The 15609-nt window shown below is 37.7% G+C and overlaps 1 protein-coding gene across 1 annotated transcript; it reads right to left on the bottom strand.

Moving 5' to 3' along the window:
• Positions 1 to 754: 754 nt before the first annotated feature.
• LOC117294720 (WD repeat-containing protein 1-like) lies at positions 755 to 13423 on the bottom strand. The gene is made up of 10 exons (XM_033777232.1): positions 13370 to 13423; positions 11203 to 11294; positions 10052 to 10193; positions 8715 to 8796; positions 7759 to 7912; positions 6617 to 6698; positions 5180 to 5287; positions 3077 to 3241; positions 1688 to 1835; positions 755 to 1091 (listed from the first exon to the last, which is right to left on the bottom strand). The coding sequence occupies exons 1-10, from the start codon at positions 13421 to 13423 to the stop codon at positions 991 to 993; spliced, it is 1128 nt and encodes a 375-aa protein (XP_033633123.1). The 3' UTR covers positions 755 to 990.
• Positions 13424 to 15609: the final 2186 nt, after the last annotated feature.

The raw sequence follows: 15609 nt of genomic DNA, 5'->3' as shown, positions 1-15609 counted from the left end.
CACAAATAAAATAACATTTGCATTTGCATAAATAACATTTGCATGCAGAGTGTTCATTTAATCAGTGTGCATTTAATTATATTAAATGTACTATTCACAGATTTGAGACTAGTTGTGGATGCTTCCTATTTTTAATTTAACTGTTTCATTTCAAATTGCGAAATTGAAACAAACATTTTCTCAGCAAACAAACATTTCGGCAGTCAAGATTACCCTGCTCATGCAAGTACTTAGCAGTAAGACATTTATTATCAAAGTGCTCTTACAATTTGGTTTTAATTTTTCTAGTTCCTCTCAACCGAGCCAAGGTTGGTAAAGAAAATGGTCTGTCCCCTCTTTTTTTGTTACTCATTATTGCTACTGTACACAGGGTACCAGACAATGGCTGTAACATGACAAAGGTCATGGTTACTTTGTGTCTAAAACACACTTCATGCAAATGCACAGTAATTGCAAATTCTCATCCAGTGTACATAACAGCAAAAATTATCAAATGCAACTCCCCAGTCCCCAATGAATTTACCTTAAACTGAGACACTCTTTCGCATCTCATTTCATGAGTGAAGCCAACCCAGAACAGACTGGACAACGGCATTAAAACAGACATGAGTATCATATCTTCTGTCTGAATTTCTCAACATGGCCAAATTTCATAGAGCTGACGAGCAGAAAATACTGCTTGACAATTTTATCCTTGCTAAGCAAAAATTGAGTAGGGTGCCGGCCACAACAATGCAAACTTAATGTAGTTTGGCTGGTAACCTGTTTCTGCTAAGCAAGTTTTTTGTGCTTTCAAGCTTTATGAAAGCATCCTTAACAAAATAAAAGTCTTGCAAAACTAAAACTTTCCAAATCATTCTTGTTTCTGTATGACTATTTGTGACCCATTAATAAGCGTCCCCTCCCTCCCCAAAGGTATCCTTGAAGAAACCAAACATGTCCCAATATTAACCCCCTCTGTCCACTGACCCTGATTAACCTTTGACCTGTCTAGACCGTCCACACCTTGACGCATTTGTCATGCGCTGCCGACACCACTGTGTTGTCATCCAGCCACGAAATGGACACTATGGTAGCTTTGGGATGAGCTCCTGGAGAGAAAAAAATTGAAAAAATAAATTTTTTGTTTACATAGATTTGTATTCATTCTAAAGGGTACAAGAGTACGAATCATTTGTTCATTTATTTATCTATAACATTCTATTTATGAAACAGAGGAGTCCTCATCAGTGTATTGATAGCATGAGAGCTTGGTCAATGATTTTGTTTTAAATGTTTACTATTTCTGCATTGAAAGTATTTACACAAGCGTCTATGTGACGCACTTCGCAAAAGTAAGCTAAGTTCTCATAAATAGTGAAGAAAGAAAAACAAACAATACTCACAAAAATAAACAAATTTTAGTACAATAATATAAAGATTGATACGAAATATAAATACGCCCCCCTCCCCATTATACACCATGAACTGTATAAAATGATAAAACTTACAAACAAAAGTTCACATGGCTTTAGAGAAAAACAAGGTTACAATGACATTTCTCAAAAATTACAGACCTCAGCAAGTAATATTTTTAAGGGAAGCTTTATGCCACCATTATCTTCAAACCACGCAAGTTTAATGTAAATCGGTGGATATTGTGTTTTGTGTTATACAAAAAGTACCCGAACCCTTCAACATAGTATACCTTTGATGCATTCCCCAGAGTTGATATTTGCCAAGGCCCAGATTCTAAGTGAACTATCCACTCCGCCTGTTGCAAACCGTTTGCTGTCTGGACTCCAGCTCAGGGTTATAATGCGACCAACGTGTCCACTCCAGTAGGTGCTGACAGGCTGAATTGGAAATAAATAGATCAATCAATCGATCAATCAATCGATCGATCAATCAATCAATCAGAAATCAATCAATCACATCATCAGGATGAATATAAATTTAAAGGTTCAACCATTAAAGGCAGTGGACACTACTGGTAATTACTCAAAATAATTATTGCCCTAAAACCTTACTTGGTGACGAGTAATGGGGAGAGGTTGATGGTATAAGACATTGTGAGAAACGGCTCCCTCTGAAGTGACATAGTTTTAGAGAAAGGCATAATTTTCCACGAATTTCATTTCGAGACCTCAGATTTAGAACTCGAGGTCTCGACTTCGTGTGACAAGGGCGTTTGTTTTTTCATTATTATCTCGCAAGTTCGATGACCGATTGAGCTCAAATTTTCACAGGTTTGTTATTTTATGCTTATGTTGAGAAACACCAACTGTGAAGGCTAGTCTTTGACAATTACCAATAGTGTCCACTGCCTTTAATAATACTAAAGAAATTTATCAAGCCTCAAAGTGATGTGTACAAAAACAAGGCAAGACAAAAAAAACATTACAGTTTGTGACTAGTATCCTGCTCATTTCTGCTAAGAAACAAATTATGAAGCAACATTTTCTGCTTAGGCAGCTCTATGAACTGTTTGTCCAAGCCCTCTGTTCTACATCATCTCAAACACCCAAAACATATTGTTTATATCTGGCCAAAAGAATGGGTTAATCCATGTGTGTATTGCCCATAGAAATAGAACCCGGAGATCGCTGAGCTCGGCCACCCTCTGTGTCGTCTGTGGACGCAGCGTAGCGATATCACGCGATACGCGCGTATGGCAAAATTATCATCGCGTAAGACGCGTGTATGACAAAATGGCAAGATGTCAGCGCACTTAGACCATTTCTAGTGTGTTCATTGGTCAATGATGATGTCATTGTATGGCAAAATTGTATGGCAAAATATTTTGTCATACACGCGTAACAAAAATGGCGTATGCGCGTCCATAAAAATGGTCTCACAACGAAACCGCACGCACAACGAGACACTCAGCATTGTCTGGGTTCTATTTCTATTTCTATTGCCCTATATGTACATCCCAATGTCATACCCTGTAAAAAGTAAGCACAAAAAACTTGCTCAGAGGCACTGAAAAATCTTGAAACCCGTTACCAGCCTGTAAAGGTTGCATTGTTGCGACTGGTACCCACTATTTTCTGCTAAACAGGTTTATGAAATTGGGCTGAGCGTGGAAACTCACCATATATCCATCGACTTTCCACAGGAACGCTTTCTTGCCAGAGCTACAGGCGAGGTGCTCTCCATCGGGAGAGAACTTAACGGCGTCCACAGGGTCATTGTTTGTCAGTTGAGTCACCTCCTTCAAATCACTGGCCAAGACATCAAAGATGTGCACCTTGCTGTCCTGTTAATAGCAGCAAAGGAATAAAGAATCAGTTAAATTCAAATCAAGTCAAAATTTATTCGATACAAACTCTTCTCAAAATATAATATGTAGGCCTATCAAATGAAATCGTCTTCTATAACAATTCACAGTGCTCGATACATTTCTGTAGAGCTATAATCAATGCAGAGTAAGAGCTAATCAAACTTTGGCATATTAGGCCTAGGTTATATCTTGCCAAACAAGTGGAACTGCCCTGTAGGCCCACATTCCAAATTCACAAACCCTGTAAGCACAGAAAAAACTTGCTAAACACAGAAAAAAATTGCTAAACATAAAAAAGTGCTAGTCAAACATTGGCATATTAGGCCTATGTACATAGATAATCAAGATATTAAGAACGAAAGAGGGGGGGGGGGGAACACAACGTAAACCAAAATAACAGCAAAGCAATAAAGGTTCAATTCAGGTCAACGACTATTTCATACCATACTACTTTTCTCAAAATATATGATATGTGTACAAAATATTACATAGATAATCAAAATTTTAAGGTAATTTATGTAGACCAAAATAGCAGCAAATGGATAGGCCTAAAGGTTCAAAGATTATTTCATACTACTCAATACATAATATATCATACAAAATATTATGTAGCTAAACAAAATGTTAAGAACAGAAGATGTGGGGGAGGGGGAAACCCAAATAGCAGCGAAGGAACAAAGGTTCAATTCAATTCAATGATTAGTTCATACTACACGTCTCGTCTCAAAATACCCAAAATATTACATAGGCCTAGATAAGCAACATGGTATGCACAGAGAAGATGGGAAAAAAACAACTTAATCTATGTATACCAAAATACCAACTACTCTACTCAAAATATAACATTTCATACAAATTGTTAGATAGATAATCAAAATAATAAGCAAAGAAGAAAGAGGGGAGGGGGGAATGAGGTTGTCGGATTAAGTCAAGGCTTGTAGAAGCCGGCCTAGACAGACAAACTACAAACATGAAGACAAGACAAACACAGAACACCAGTTTCAAGGATCAATTTTATGCATATATTTAGAAATTTAGAAATTCCATTATCACATCAAAACAGCAAAGTTACAATGACGTGAACAGGATAAAAAAAATGCTAAAAAATACAAACACAATCATCAATTTACAAAAGATCAAAAGTCACACAACGTGACTCCGCAAAATACACAATGTAGAAATGAGATACACAGGATGAAAATGGGGAGAAAAATTAATCACTATTCTCATCATATGCATAAAATAAAAAACGTGTCAAAATTTGGGCTCAATTGGCCATCGAAGGTTCCATGAAAGAAAAAAAAACACCTTTTCATATGCATGATAAAAGGCTTCAACTGAAGTCTTATTATTTGAGTGAGAAATTAACCTCTTTCTCAAAAACAGCGTTACTTCAGGAGCAGTTTCTCACAATGTTTTATACTATCAACAGCTTACCATTGTTTGTTACCAAGTCAGTTTGTATGCTATGAATTATTTGGAGTAATCACCAATAGTGTCCAGTGCCTTTAAAGGCACTGTACAGTTGTACACGTTTGGTAATTGTCAAAGACCAGTGTTATCACTTGGTGTATCCCATCATAAGCATAAAATAACAAGCCTGTGAACATTTGGGCTCAATTGGTTATCGAAGTTGAGAGAAAATGATGAAAGAAAAAACACCCTTGTTGGACAAATTTGTGTGCTTTCAGAGAAGTCTTTTAATATTTTAGCGAGAAATTACCTCTTTCTCGAAAACTACGTTACTTAAGAGGGAGTCGTTTCCCACAATGTTGTATACTATCAACATCTCTCCATTGCTAGTTACCAAGTCAGTTTTTAAGTTAATATTTGTTTAGAGTAACTACCAAACGTGTACCTTCCCTTTAAGACATTTGAAACACACTGTGGGAAACGAGAACCCGATCAACTTACCCCTCCACCAATGGCTAGCTGACTCCCGGACGGATTGAAACATAGAGAGTTTACTCGGTATCCAACCTTCTCAGAAAACACCTTGGTATTCCCACTGTACAGGCTGACCTGAAAGGTCATGAAAGGTCAGAGGATTAGTGTCAGAGGTCAAAGAATAGTTTATCAAAAAACCACTTTTAATAGATAGATAAATAAATATATATAGATGGATAAAATGGTTTATTCATTATTTCAAAAATAAAAATAAAAACATCACAATCAAAAGATGATCGCATTGAATCAAATTTAACAATCAAAATGCAATAGAAAAATACCTCAAACTTAAACAATACAAAGCAATTAATGAAATAGACTAAAAAAGGCACTATAAAACATACACTAAATACACAAGTACAAAAAAAAACAGAGAAAGGGACATTAAGGTTGATCAAAGGAAAGGTAGGACAAGCAGGGGAGTTAAAAGCTGCAATTGTCATCCCCTGTAAACAGTGGTTGTCATGACTAAAAAATAATTCTTTGTAAAAAAAAAGGAACCCAACTTGCTTTCCTTCACACAGCAACACATGTACTCACATAAATAACCATTAACCAATAATAAGGACAACTTAAGTAGCGTCCATCCATGAAACATGCCTATGGGTGGTTAACAATTTACAAAATACAATGAAAATCCATACAGTTTCAAAATCTTAGAGAAAATACAGTTACAAGGTAATAATAGACCGCACCGGAACAGTAAAATATCAAATCAAGAAACACAATTAGAATACACATCAAAAATAAAAATCTGGCATTTAAAAACAAAATCACCCAAACAATTAAAGGAACACATTATCTTGTATCGGTCCCGTTGGTCTTTGAAAAGCGTTCTGTAACCGTTTGTTTTAAAATCGCTATGGTTAGAAAGATGTAAAGGTAGAATACAACGATCTACACAAATATGCCTCGATAATGCGTGGTTTTATTTTTACCTCGATGACTAAACACGGTTGGCCATTTATGGGAGTCAAAGTTTTTATTGACCAGCTCGTCCGATCCAAGGCAACCTGTTCCTTTAAAGTACACACTCCAGGATTGATATTTGGTCCTTGAAAAAGTAGGCAAATGTTATCAAGTACAGGGGCTGACCTACATACATGTGCACATGGTACAAGCTCTAATAGACTTTTCAGGCCTTATAATAACAGTTCAACTGATTTTTCTGTGGGGAACAAAATCAGAAAACAGAGGGAGAACATCATGCCTGACATTTGATTCAATGGGAGACTTTGGAACGCTAGGTGGCAGCAGACTTACCAGGTAAAATTTCCATTGTTTACGTAGTTCTGAGCATGCGCACATTACCGAGAACAATGGATTTTACCTGGTAAGTCTGCTGCCACCAAGCGTCCCAAAAGTCTCCGATTGAAAGTTACAATTTGTAGAAAATGGACTTACTTCTCCGTCTGTGCCAATGGCCATCTTATCTCCGACCGTGTCCACAGAGAGAGGCTGAGCGTCTAATCCAATGGTCTCGGCCCTATATCAGGGAAAAGAAAAAGGGTCATGATATTTTATTTAATATTGCATTGTATTGTATTTCAGGCCTGTATACTTTCAGGCCTGTATACTTCGCCAGGGGCAACAAGGCAATTGCCTTAACTGCTTTCGTGAAGTATCAGGCCTGGTTATTTATTTCAAAACTGGAACAGATCCCATAACCAAGGGGAGGGTAACATCAGTATAATAATAAGTAACAATTAGAGGAAGAAGTCGTACAAAAACAAAATAAACATTTGTTAAAACCTAATCACATTTCACATGGAGAATCAAGTCAAATCCTACGTACATAAAACACAACATTACATGCAAATACTGTTTATGTACTTGACATAATACACAATGCACATAATTTGATTTTCCTAAAACAGTAAATAAAAAGATATATTTGGCAACACAATTAATACATACCAAATGCATCAAATATTACAAACCATCAATTATTTAAAACTTTACATTAATTTGTTTACATCCAACAGTAAAAGGGAAATGCACACAAAATCATAGATAAACATCAAATGAGTAGGGTAGATGGCGTCAGCTTTCGATCCAAACCAGACCTTCTTCAGAGGAATTAACAAGTACGAACAAATACAATATCAATTTAAAGAAAAAAGAGGAGCAAAGGATTAAGGGAAGGGATCCAGAAAAGTGGAAAAAGTACAGCCGATCAAAGTTTCTAACATCTAATATCACATATCAAGTATAAATTTACAGGAAAAAATATATATAGCAGAGGGGAAAACAATTTGAACTGGAATTCAAAAAGCAACAAGGTGAAAGGTAGGGAAAGAAATCACTAGCCAACCTGGGCCCGATTTCATAGCTCTGCTTACCGTAAGCAAAGAAGTGATGCTTAAGGAAGCAGGGAATTCTCAGCAAGTAAGCAGGGAATGTATGCTTATGCCCCAGAAATTATCTTATATAAGAAAACATCATTTTTGAGTTGGGCTGTTTGCCATGAAAGGGACGTGACCTGTAGCCAAACATCTTTCTGGTCGTAGTCTGCCAAAACGCTACAAACAAAAAAAGAAACTTACATGAATTCTTTCTTCTCTGCATCCTGGAACCTGATTTGATCGTCGACTCCAACGGATGTGATGGTGCTGCCCGTCATGCTCATCCCATTCACCATGTTGGTATGGCCCTTTCCTTTAGTTTCAACACAGTCACCCGTTTCCACGTCCCAATTCAGTGCTCAAGCGTTAAGGAACAAACAACACTTTGGGAGATAAAACCTATGTTCTATTACAACATGACTAACAACAACAAAAACCAGCAGGATTTATACAGCAAACCAGTCACTGAGCAATTTCCAACATTAAAATCATCAACTATGATGAAACCTCCTACTCTCAGTCAAATTTGCCAGTAAGTTTACAAATTGTTTGGAACCATTCAACAGCACTATTTATTTGTTTGTTTGTTTGTTTAAATAACTTGACAAAGCTCCAACTAGGGAATATAAACAAGGCCTACTATAAACACCAAGCTGGCAACAGCCAATCTCTCACATACAAACAATCGTTTAACGTCTATAATTATGAATTGAACAAATCAATTAATAGTGATTCAGTAACAAGATGACAGTACTTTTTCTTGTCATTTTGAAGTTTGTTTACGGAAAAACAACTGTGCACAGAACTGTCAGTGTATTTGCAGATGCATTCATAATGTTAGACATCATATTGCACAGCACACTGGCATAGTTTATCATTCAAAATCATTTTGATCTTATTCAATGGTCAAACAGTAGGAGGGTTGACAGTGTACTGTACAGATGTATGCACCAGATGTAGTGCACTTATCATTCAAAATCATTTGTTATTCAATGGTCAAACAGTAGGAGGGTTGACAGTGTACTGTACAGATGTATGCACCACATGTAGTGCACTTATCATACAAAACCATTTTCAAATTGTTTGAGCTGACAGTAGAAGGGTTAAAAAATGTAAATCAGGGTCACAAATGGAAAAAAGTTGGATGTAAAGGATATGTAGTTTGTTATCCAACCCAGCAGAGTAGACCGTCTTAGAACTTTGTGATAGCGTCATGGCGGTGATGTTCTTGTTATGCCCCTAAGAAATAGAAGAATATCAAGACACGGTTAATAATAAGTACTTTGAACTCTTTCCGGCCAGGGCCTAAATTCATACAGCTGCTTTTAGCACAAAAAGTAGGTAATCACAACACATTTATGCTTACCACACTAAAGTTACCAGACTAAAGACAATGCTACAGTACATATACCACCTGTGACTGGTGTCCCACTCATTTTTGCCAGAGGGAAATCTTTTTTTAGACTCAACCTTTCAGACAATATACTCTATTGGTCGTTCTGACAAAAAATACCATGTGTTCATTCTCTTCAGGACAAGACAAGAAAAGCCCTCTTCACACGACTCTACTCCTTGGGGTTGCCCCCAGGGAATAACAGCCGGCCTATTCACACTGTGATCGTTTATACCTGGTCTTGCCCTGATCTGCCCTGGCAAATGGACATACCCCAGGGAACTGCCACCCCTGCTCTGGAGTAGAGGTAAGCTGTAAAACCCTGGGGTATTCTTGGAGTGTTCAGCCGGACTACTCTATTCCCCGGGACCAAAATAACGGCCGGCCCTTTTACACTGTGATTGCTCAAACACTGGTCTACCACGGCAAATGGGCATACCCCGGGGAATAGCCACCCCTGCTCTGGAGTAGAGGTAAGCTGTAAAACCCTGGGGTATTCTTGGAGTGTTCAGCCGGACTACTCTATTCCCCGGGACCAAAATAACGGCCGGCCCTTTTACACTGTGATTGCTCAAACACTGGTCTACCACGGCAAATGGGCATACCTCAGGGAATAGCCACCCCTGCTCTGGAGTAGAGGTAAGCTGTAAAACCCTGGGGTATTCTTGAACGTATAGCCCAGTAAACCCAGTGGAATAGGAACACAGTGTGAAAGTGGGCCAGGGAAACCGTGGGGTAAAACAAATCCTGGGGCCACCCCAGGGCTGTATTCCACAGGGATAAGAGATACAGTGTGAAAAGGCCTAATAATAATAATAATAATAATAACAGTAGGCAACATTTACAAAGCACATAAGCAGCATCAATGAGCTTATTTACAAACATTAACATTCTTAAGCGACACAAATAGAACTTCTGAAAAATACATTGCACATAAATTCTTTTACAAAAATGCAGGAACAATATAAAAGTACTAAATTGTTGACACTGTAAATCACAAGTTTACTAAAAATCACCAAATATATCAAAATCAGTGAAGAAAAGTCAATTGCACGCAGAAACTTGAATTCAGTATTACATAAGCAGGCCTTACGAACACACCTTGATAACCCTTGCTGGTGTGGAGGGATTATTCTTGTCGAGGTAGTTGATGTAACCAGAGAGGGATACGGTCAGCATGTGCTCTCCTTGCCACAGGCATGATAGCTGCTGATCCTCAATACTGCTACCCAACTCAAACTTCCTGCAAACGCAAAAAAAAAAACGAAATAGAAATGATATGAAAGAAAAAGTCTTCAAAGTGATAATTTCATCCAGATACGAAAAATAAAATGCAGGGAGTTGAATCATTCCAAACAAAAAAGTCTGAAATGATGACATTTTGGCCCCCTTGGAAAACCCCGGAGTAAAAGATTCCAAGGAGCATTCTTGGCACTAGAGAAGCAGATCAAAGGGCAGAATTTATTTAAATCAGAAGAAAATAACAGCTACTTTTGTCACCAAGAAGATATAACAAATCTTTAACTCAGATAATAGTCTGATATTTCTCATCCCTGAAAAGAGAAAAAAAAAACACAGAAGAAAAAAAAATCAGCGATGATGTTGAAACCCTGATGGTGTTCAAACTAAGGCCGTGTCCGAATTGGCGACTTCGGCTACAGCTACGGCTAGGACGCGCGCGTCTGCTATTCTTCAACACTGACAGACACGCTGATCTAGCCGTAGCTGTAGCCAAAGTCGCCAATTCGGACACGGCCACACTCTTGTCAAGTCTAGTTTAGAACCAAAGACCAAAGACCAAAGACCAAAGACCAAACCATGTTCCTATACATGAGCACTGTAACCTTGAAATTTGACTTTAGCCCTTTCCACATGACAGCGATTTAGCAGGGGTCCTTTACTTAATTTTTAGCTTGGTTGTGAAACTGCACCTTGTGTGAAAGGACGACAGTATTTTAACGGTCCATGACAAACAAATTTGAGATTTCATGAAGGACCTTGGACAGTCCAAACATTGTCCTGTCACAGGAAGAATGTAATTTGTAAACCTTCAACAACCATGTTAAAATTAAGCAAGGGACACCTGCTAAATCACTGTCATGTGAAGAAAGCTTTTGAAATAATCTCACATTGTCACATCTTATAGTTACTCTCCATCAAAATTTTTGAACAAAATAGCTAACGTCCGAGGACTCGGGACCGGCATTAAGAAAGGGACTGGTTTCACAATGAGGAAATGTGTTTATGCTTACGTAACAAGCTGTTTGGTGTCTGCGTCCCATAACTTTGCAGATTTATCAGCGGATGCAGACAATATGCGAGTGCTATCTGGACTCCAACATACCTAAGGGATAAAAAGGAATAAACTCAATAGCAAAAGGTATCACAAAGTGTTTTAAGACTGACAAAGAAGTTTGTTTACAAAGTATGCAAACTTTCATACAACTAGATATCATGTAATGAATCACCCCCTGCATCCACCAGGGCCAAATTTCATAAAACCTATCAGCACAATAACTCGCTAAGCACAGAATAGTATTGCTTAGCAGGAACGGAATAACACTTAAGTTCAGGCATGCAACTGTAACTTCACCCAACAAGAGAAATTACAAAATTTCAATGATTTTTGTTTACAGTATAGTAATATTAAATTTTGAAAGGTAAAACTGAGATAACAAAAAAAGAGGAAATCGCCTGATCCAAGAAAAAGTTGCCTGCCTGAAAATTACATAAAGTTTGCATTGTTGTGGCTGGTTCCCGATTCAATTTTTGGTTTAGCAAAGGCATTTGTCAAGCAATAATTTCTGCTAAAAACCTTTATGAAATTGGGCCCAGAAGGGGAAGGGAACTAACTACTTGCTAAACTTGGTCAAAATAGTGGAGAAAAAAGAAAATGGAAAAAGAAATGCATGTATTCACTTATCTTGTAATTCTCCCCAAAGGAGACATGAACAAAATAAATGTAAATTTAACACAGCAATGATGTACCAACTGGCCGAGATAATTAACACAAAATTAAATACAACATTACCCTTTACATTATGAGCCAGGTCGGACGACGTGCAGATAAATTGAACTAATACAGAAATACATGTAAGCTAACACTATCAGTGCAATGTGCTTCTAGTACTTCTGTACTGAGAGCCTTAAATTTATACATAGAAAATTTATAGAGCCACCATCCAACCACCCTGATGTCCCAAGCCACAGGTCTAGAATGCCACACCTAGATTGGGTGCCTTGGTTTTTATACCCAATAGGAAACTCTTTGTTATTTAAATGTACTAGTTTTCATTCAATCTTAATGAGCCATTTGCCTGTTAGATTTGAATAATGTCTGGTACAATGACTTGCCTAGTCACAATAGGGCTTACACTTGAATTCCTCAAACTAGACAGTTGCAATAACACATGATTAGGCCAAGCTTTTTTATAGTTACAAAAGAGACTGTGGACACCCATACACAATTCTGAATGGATGTGTATGTCACAATGGTACTAGGGTTTTCTCATCTGAAGCTTGTTATGCAAAAGCTTGCCCTGAACCATTTGACATTACAACTGTCTCTAAAGTCTGAGAAATTCAAATGTAAGCGGTACATTGTGACTTAGCAAGCCATTGTACAAGATATTATTCAAATCTAACCCACAAATGGCTTATTTACAGGAATGAATGATACAAACAATGTAAACACATTCCTTGCAGGCCAATGGTGGCTGGCAAGGGAACGATGACATAACTGACCACCCTAGTCTGGCACAACAATCACACACTCATTGCAGGTCCAAACAGAATACCACACTTAACTTTGAAACTTGTTATTGAAACGTACTAGTTTTCATTCAATCTTAGTAGGCCATTTGGTGTTAGATTTGAATAATGTCTGGTACAATGACTTGTTTAGTCACAATGTATGGCTTATATTACATTTGAATTCCTCAGACTATAGAGACAGTTGCTGTGTCACATGATTGAGGGCAAGCTTTTGAGTAGTCATGTGTAAGAGACAGTAAACACCCATACATGATTCTGAATGGATGTGTATAGCACAAAGGTACCTGGGTTTGCTCATCTGGAGGTTGCCAAGCAAAAGCTTGCCAGGAACCATTTGACATAGTAACTGTCTCTATAGTCTGAGGAATTCAAATGTAAGCTGTACATTGTGACTTAGCAAGTCATTGTACCTGACATTATTCAAATCTAACAGGCAAAATGGCTCATTGAGAGGGAATAAAGATCTACAAACAATGTAAACACATTCCTTGCAGGCCAATGCTGGCAAAAGAATGGTAACATAACTGATCATCCCAATCTGGCACAACAATCCACATTCATTGCAGGCCCAAACAGAATAGATTATGCCATGGTTTACACTTGTACTAGTATTCTTCAATCTAAATTGAGAGGAAATAAGGATACGAACAATGTGAAACACATTCCTTGCAAGTCAATGGTGGATGACAAGGACAGCATGTCTGGCCCTAGTCTGGCACAACAATCCACTGATTGTAAGCCAAAACACAGAGCCAGCACATGTGTGTAAACACTATAACAAAAGGAGCTTGGATTGGAACACAAAGAATGTTCAGCACATTACTTATTTCGTCCAATAATGGGCTTGTGAATAAATAAGAAGAATGTTTCAGTTTAAGTTAAGCCAATTTCATAGAGCTGCTTAAGCACAAAAGCAGCAAAGCAAAATAAAAGCATGCTTACCAGAATAGGGTTACCAGCCAAACTAATGGCACATGTACAATTTGAGACTGGTATCCCACTCATTTCTGCTTAGCAGATAATTGTTCAGCTATATTTTCTGCTTAAGCATCTCTATGAAACTGAGCCCACAACAGCATCAACACTGGCCGAATTTCATAGAGCCTAAAACATAAAAACTTTCTAAGCACATACAAATCTTGCTTAACAGAAACTGGTTACCAGCCAAATTCTATAACATCAACATTGTTGCAACTAGGCCTACTGCCCACTCATGTTTTAGCAAGTATTTTCTGCTCAAAAGCTTTATGAAATTTGGCCCTGTAAGCATTAACAACTTGCTTAATGCTAAGCACATAATGAACTTGCTGAACAGAAACTGGTTAAAAGCCAAAATTCTATCAAGTTTACATTGTTGCAGCTTATTGGCGGAGCAAAGAAATTTGCCAAGCAGTATTTGTTTGTTCAACATCTTTGTGAAATTGGGACCTATATAGAAAGGTTTGCGGTAACACATGTAATGACTATCTCTAATGAGTTGGGGTGGTTCTGAAAGAACCATCGGTTTCAACTCGACGTTTCGATCAGTATGCTCTGATCGCCCACCATGCAAAGTTTAAAATTGGGACCTGTTGATTTATAAATAAAAAAACCTACTCACCCATAAATGCCTCCACTATGAGCTTTTGCACCATCCACAATCTCACCACACCAGTTCACCCTCCTTCCCAGAGTACAGGAACAACTGCAGAAAAAAAAGTCACAAATATGATTCAACTCTGTGAAGCTGCTTTAGCACAAAATGTAGCTAAGCACAATATCATGGTCACAATGATCATTTGGGTACACACCGTTTTCAACCACTATGGTCTACAAGGGGTTAAGATCTGGGCCCAATTTCATTAGGCCTGTAAGTAAGCTTGGGTGATATCGATTTATTTTATTCACGATATATCGCCGACAATATATCGCGATATTCGATATAATATGTGTAATATGATCGTTTGTATTGTAATGTTTTTACTAATTTCTTGCTACTTTTTTAACTGTTGTGTGTTTTAAAAAAAACATATTGCTATTTTCTCATGTTTTTTAATCCTGCATTTTAATGTTTTTCTTAATTGTACAGCGCTTTGAAACAGTGTTAAAAGCGCTTTATAAATGCATTTAAGTTAAGTTAAGTTAAGTTAAGTAATTTGACATCATCAGTCTTCAAACTCCCAGTGAAAGTTGTAGAAGAGACAGTCATAGCATAAGAGAGGTGTTCTAATGACCTATTCTTCTGGTTTTACTCCAAACCTATGGGGGGCAAGATGTCTCAGCTAGGAAATACATCGCGATATTGCGATACTTAATCGATATCGCGATTTACCGTGATATACCGCGATATATCGCGATATATCACGATATATCGGGATATATATCGATATTTTGATTAAAACCAAATCGATCCGATATCAAAATGTTTTCCAAATTAGTATGGTTTCCAAATTAGTATCAAGATATTCGATTAGATCATGGTATCGCCCAAGCTTACCTGTAGACACGAAAAACTGGCTAAGCACAGAATAGTTCTGCTTATATTCAAAGTATGGTGTTTCTGATCAGCAGAATGTCGGTTCAAATCCCCAGCCGTGACACTTGTGTCCTTAGGCAACACACTTAACCGTTGCTTCGTCCTTTGGATGGGACATTAAGCCGTTGGTCCCTTGTGTTGTGTAACACAGGTAAAAGACCCCAGTGCGCTTATCGAAAAGAGAAGGGGTTCGCCCCGGTGTTCTTGGCTGGATTGGATGCATATTGCGCCACAGCACCTTGTAAAAAACCTTGCATAAAATACTGCATGTTTCAGAGCTTTGAGACACCCTTCGGGTGTATAAAGCGCTATATTAATATCGACTATCATTATTATTATTATGTATGGGTTAATTTTAGTCATCTTACCT

This window comes from Asterias rubens, chromosome 9 (assembly GCF_902459465.1).
Source record: "Asterias rubens chromosome 9, eAstRub1.3, whole genome shotgun sequence".
NCBI classification, from domain to species: Eukaryota; Metazoa; Echinodermata; class Asteroidea; order Forcipulatida; family Asteriidae; genus Asterias; species Asterias rubens.
The sequence above is the reverse complement of the archived record's forward strand: the minus strand, read 5'-3'. Positions and strand labels throughout refer to the sequence as shown.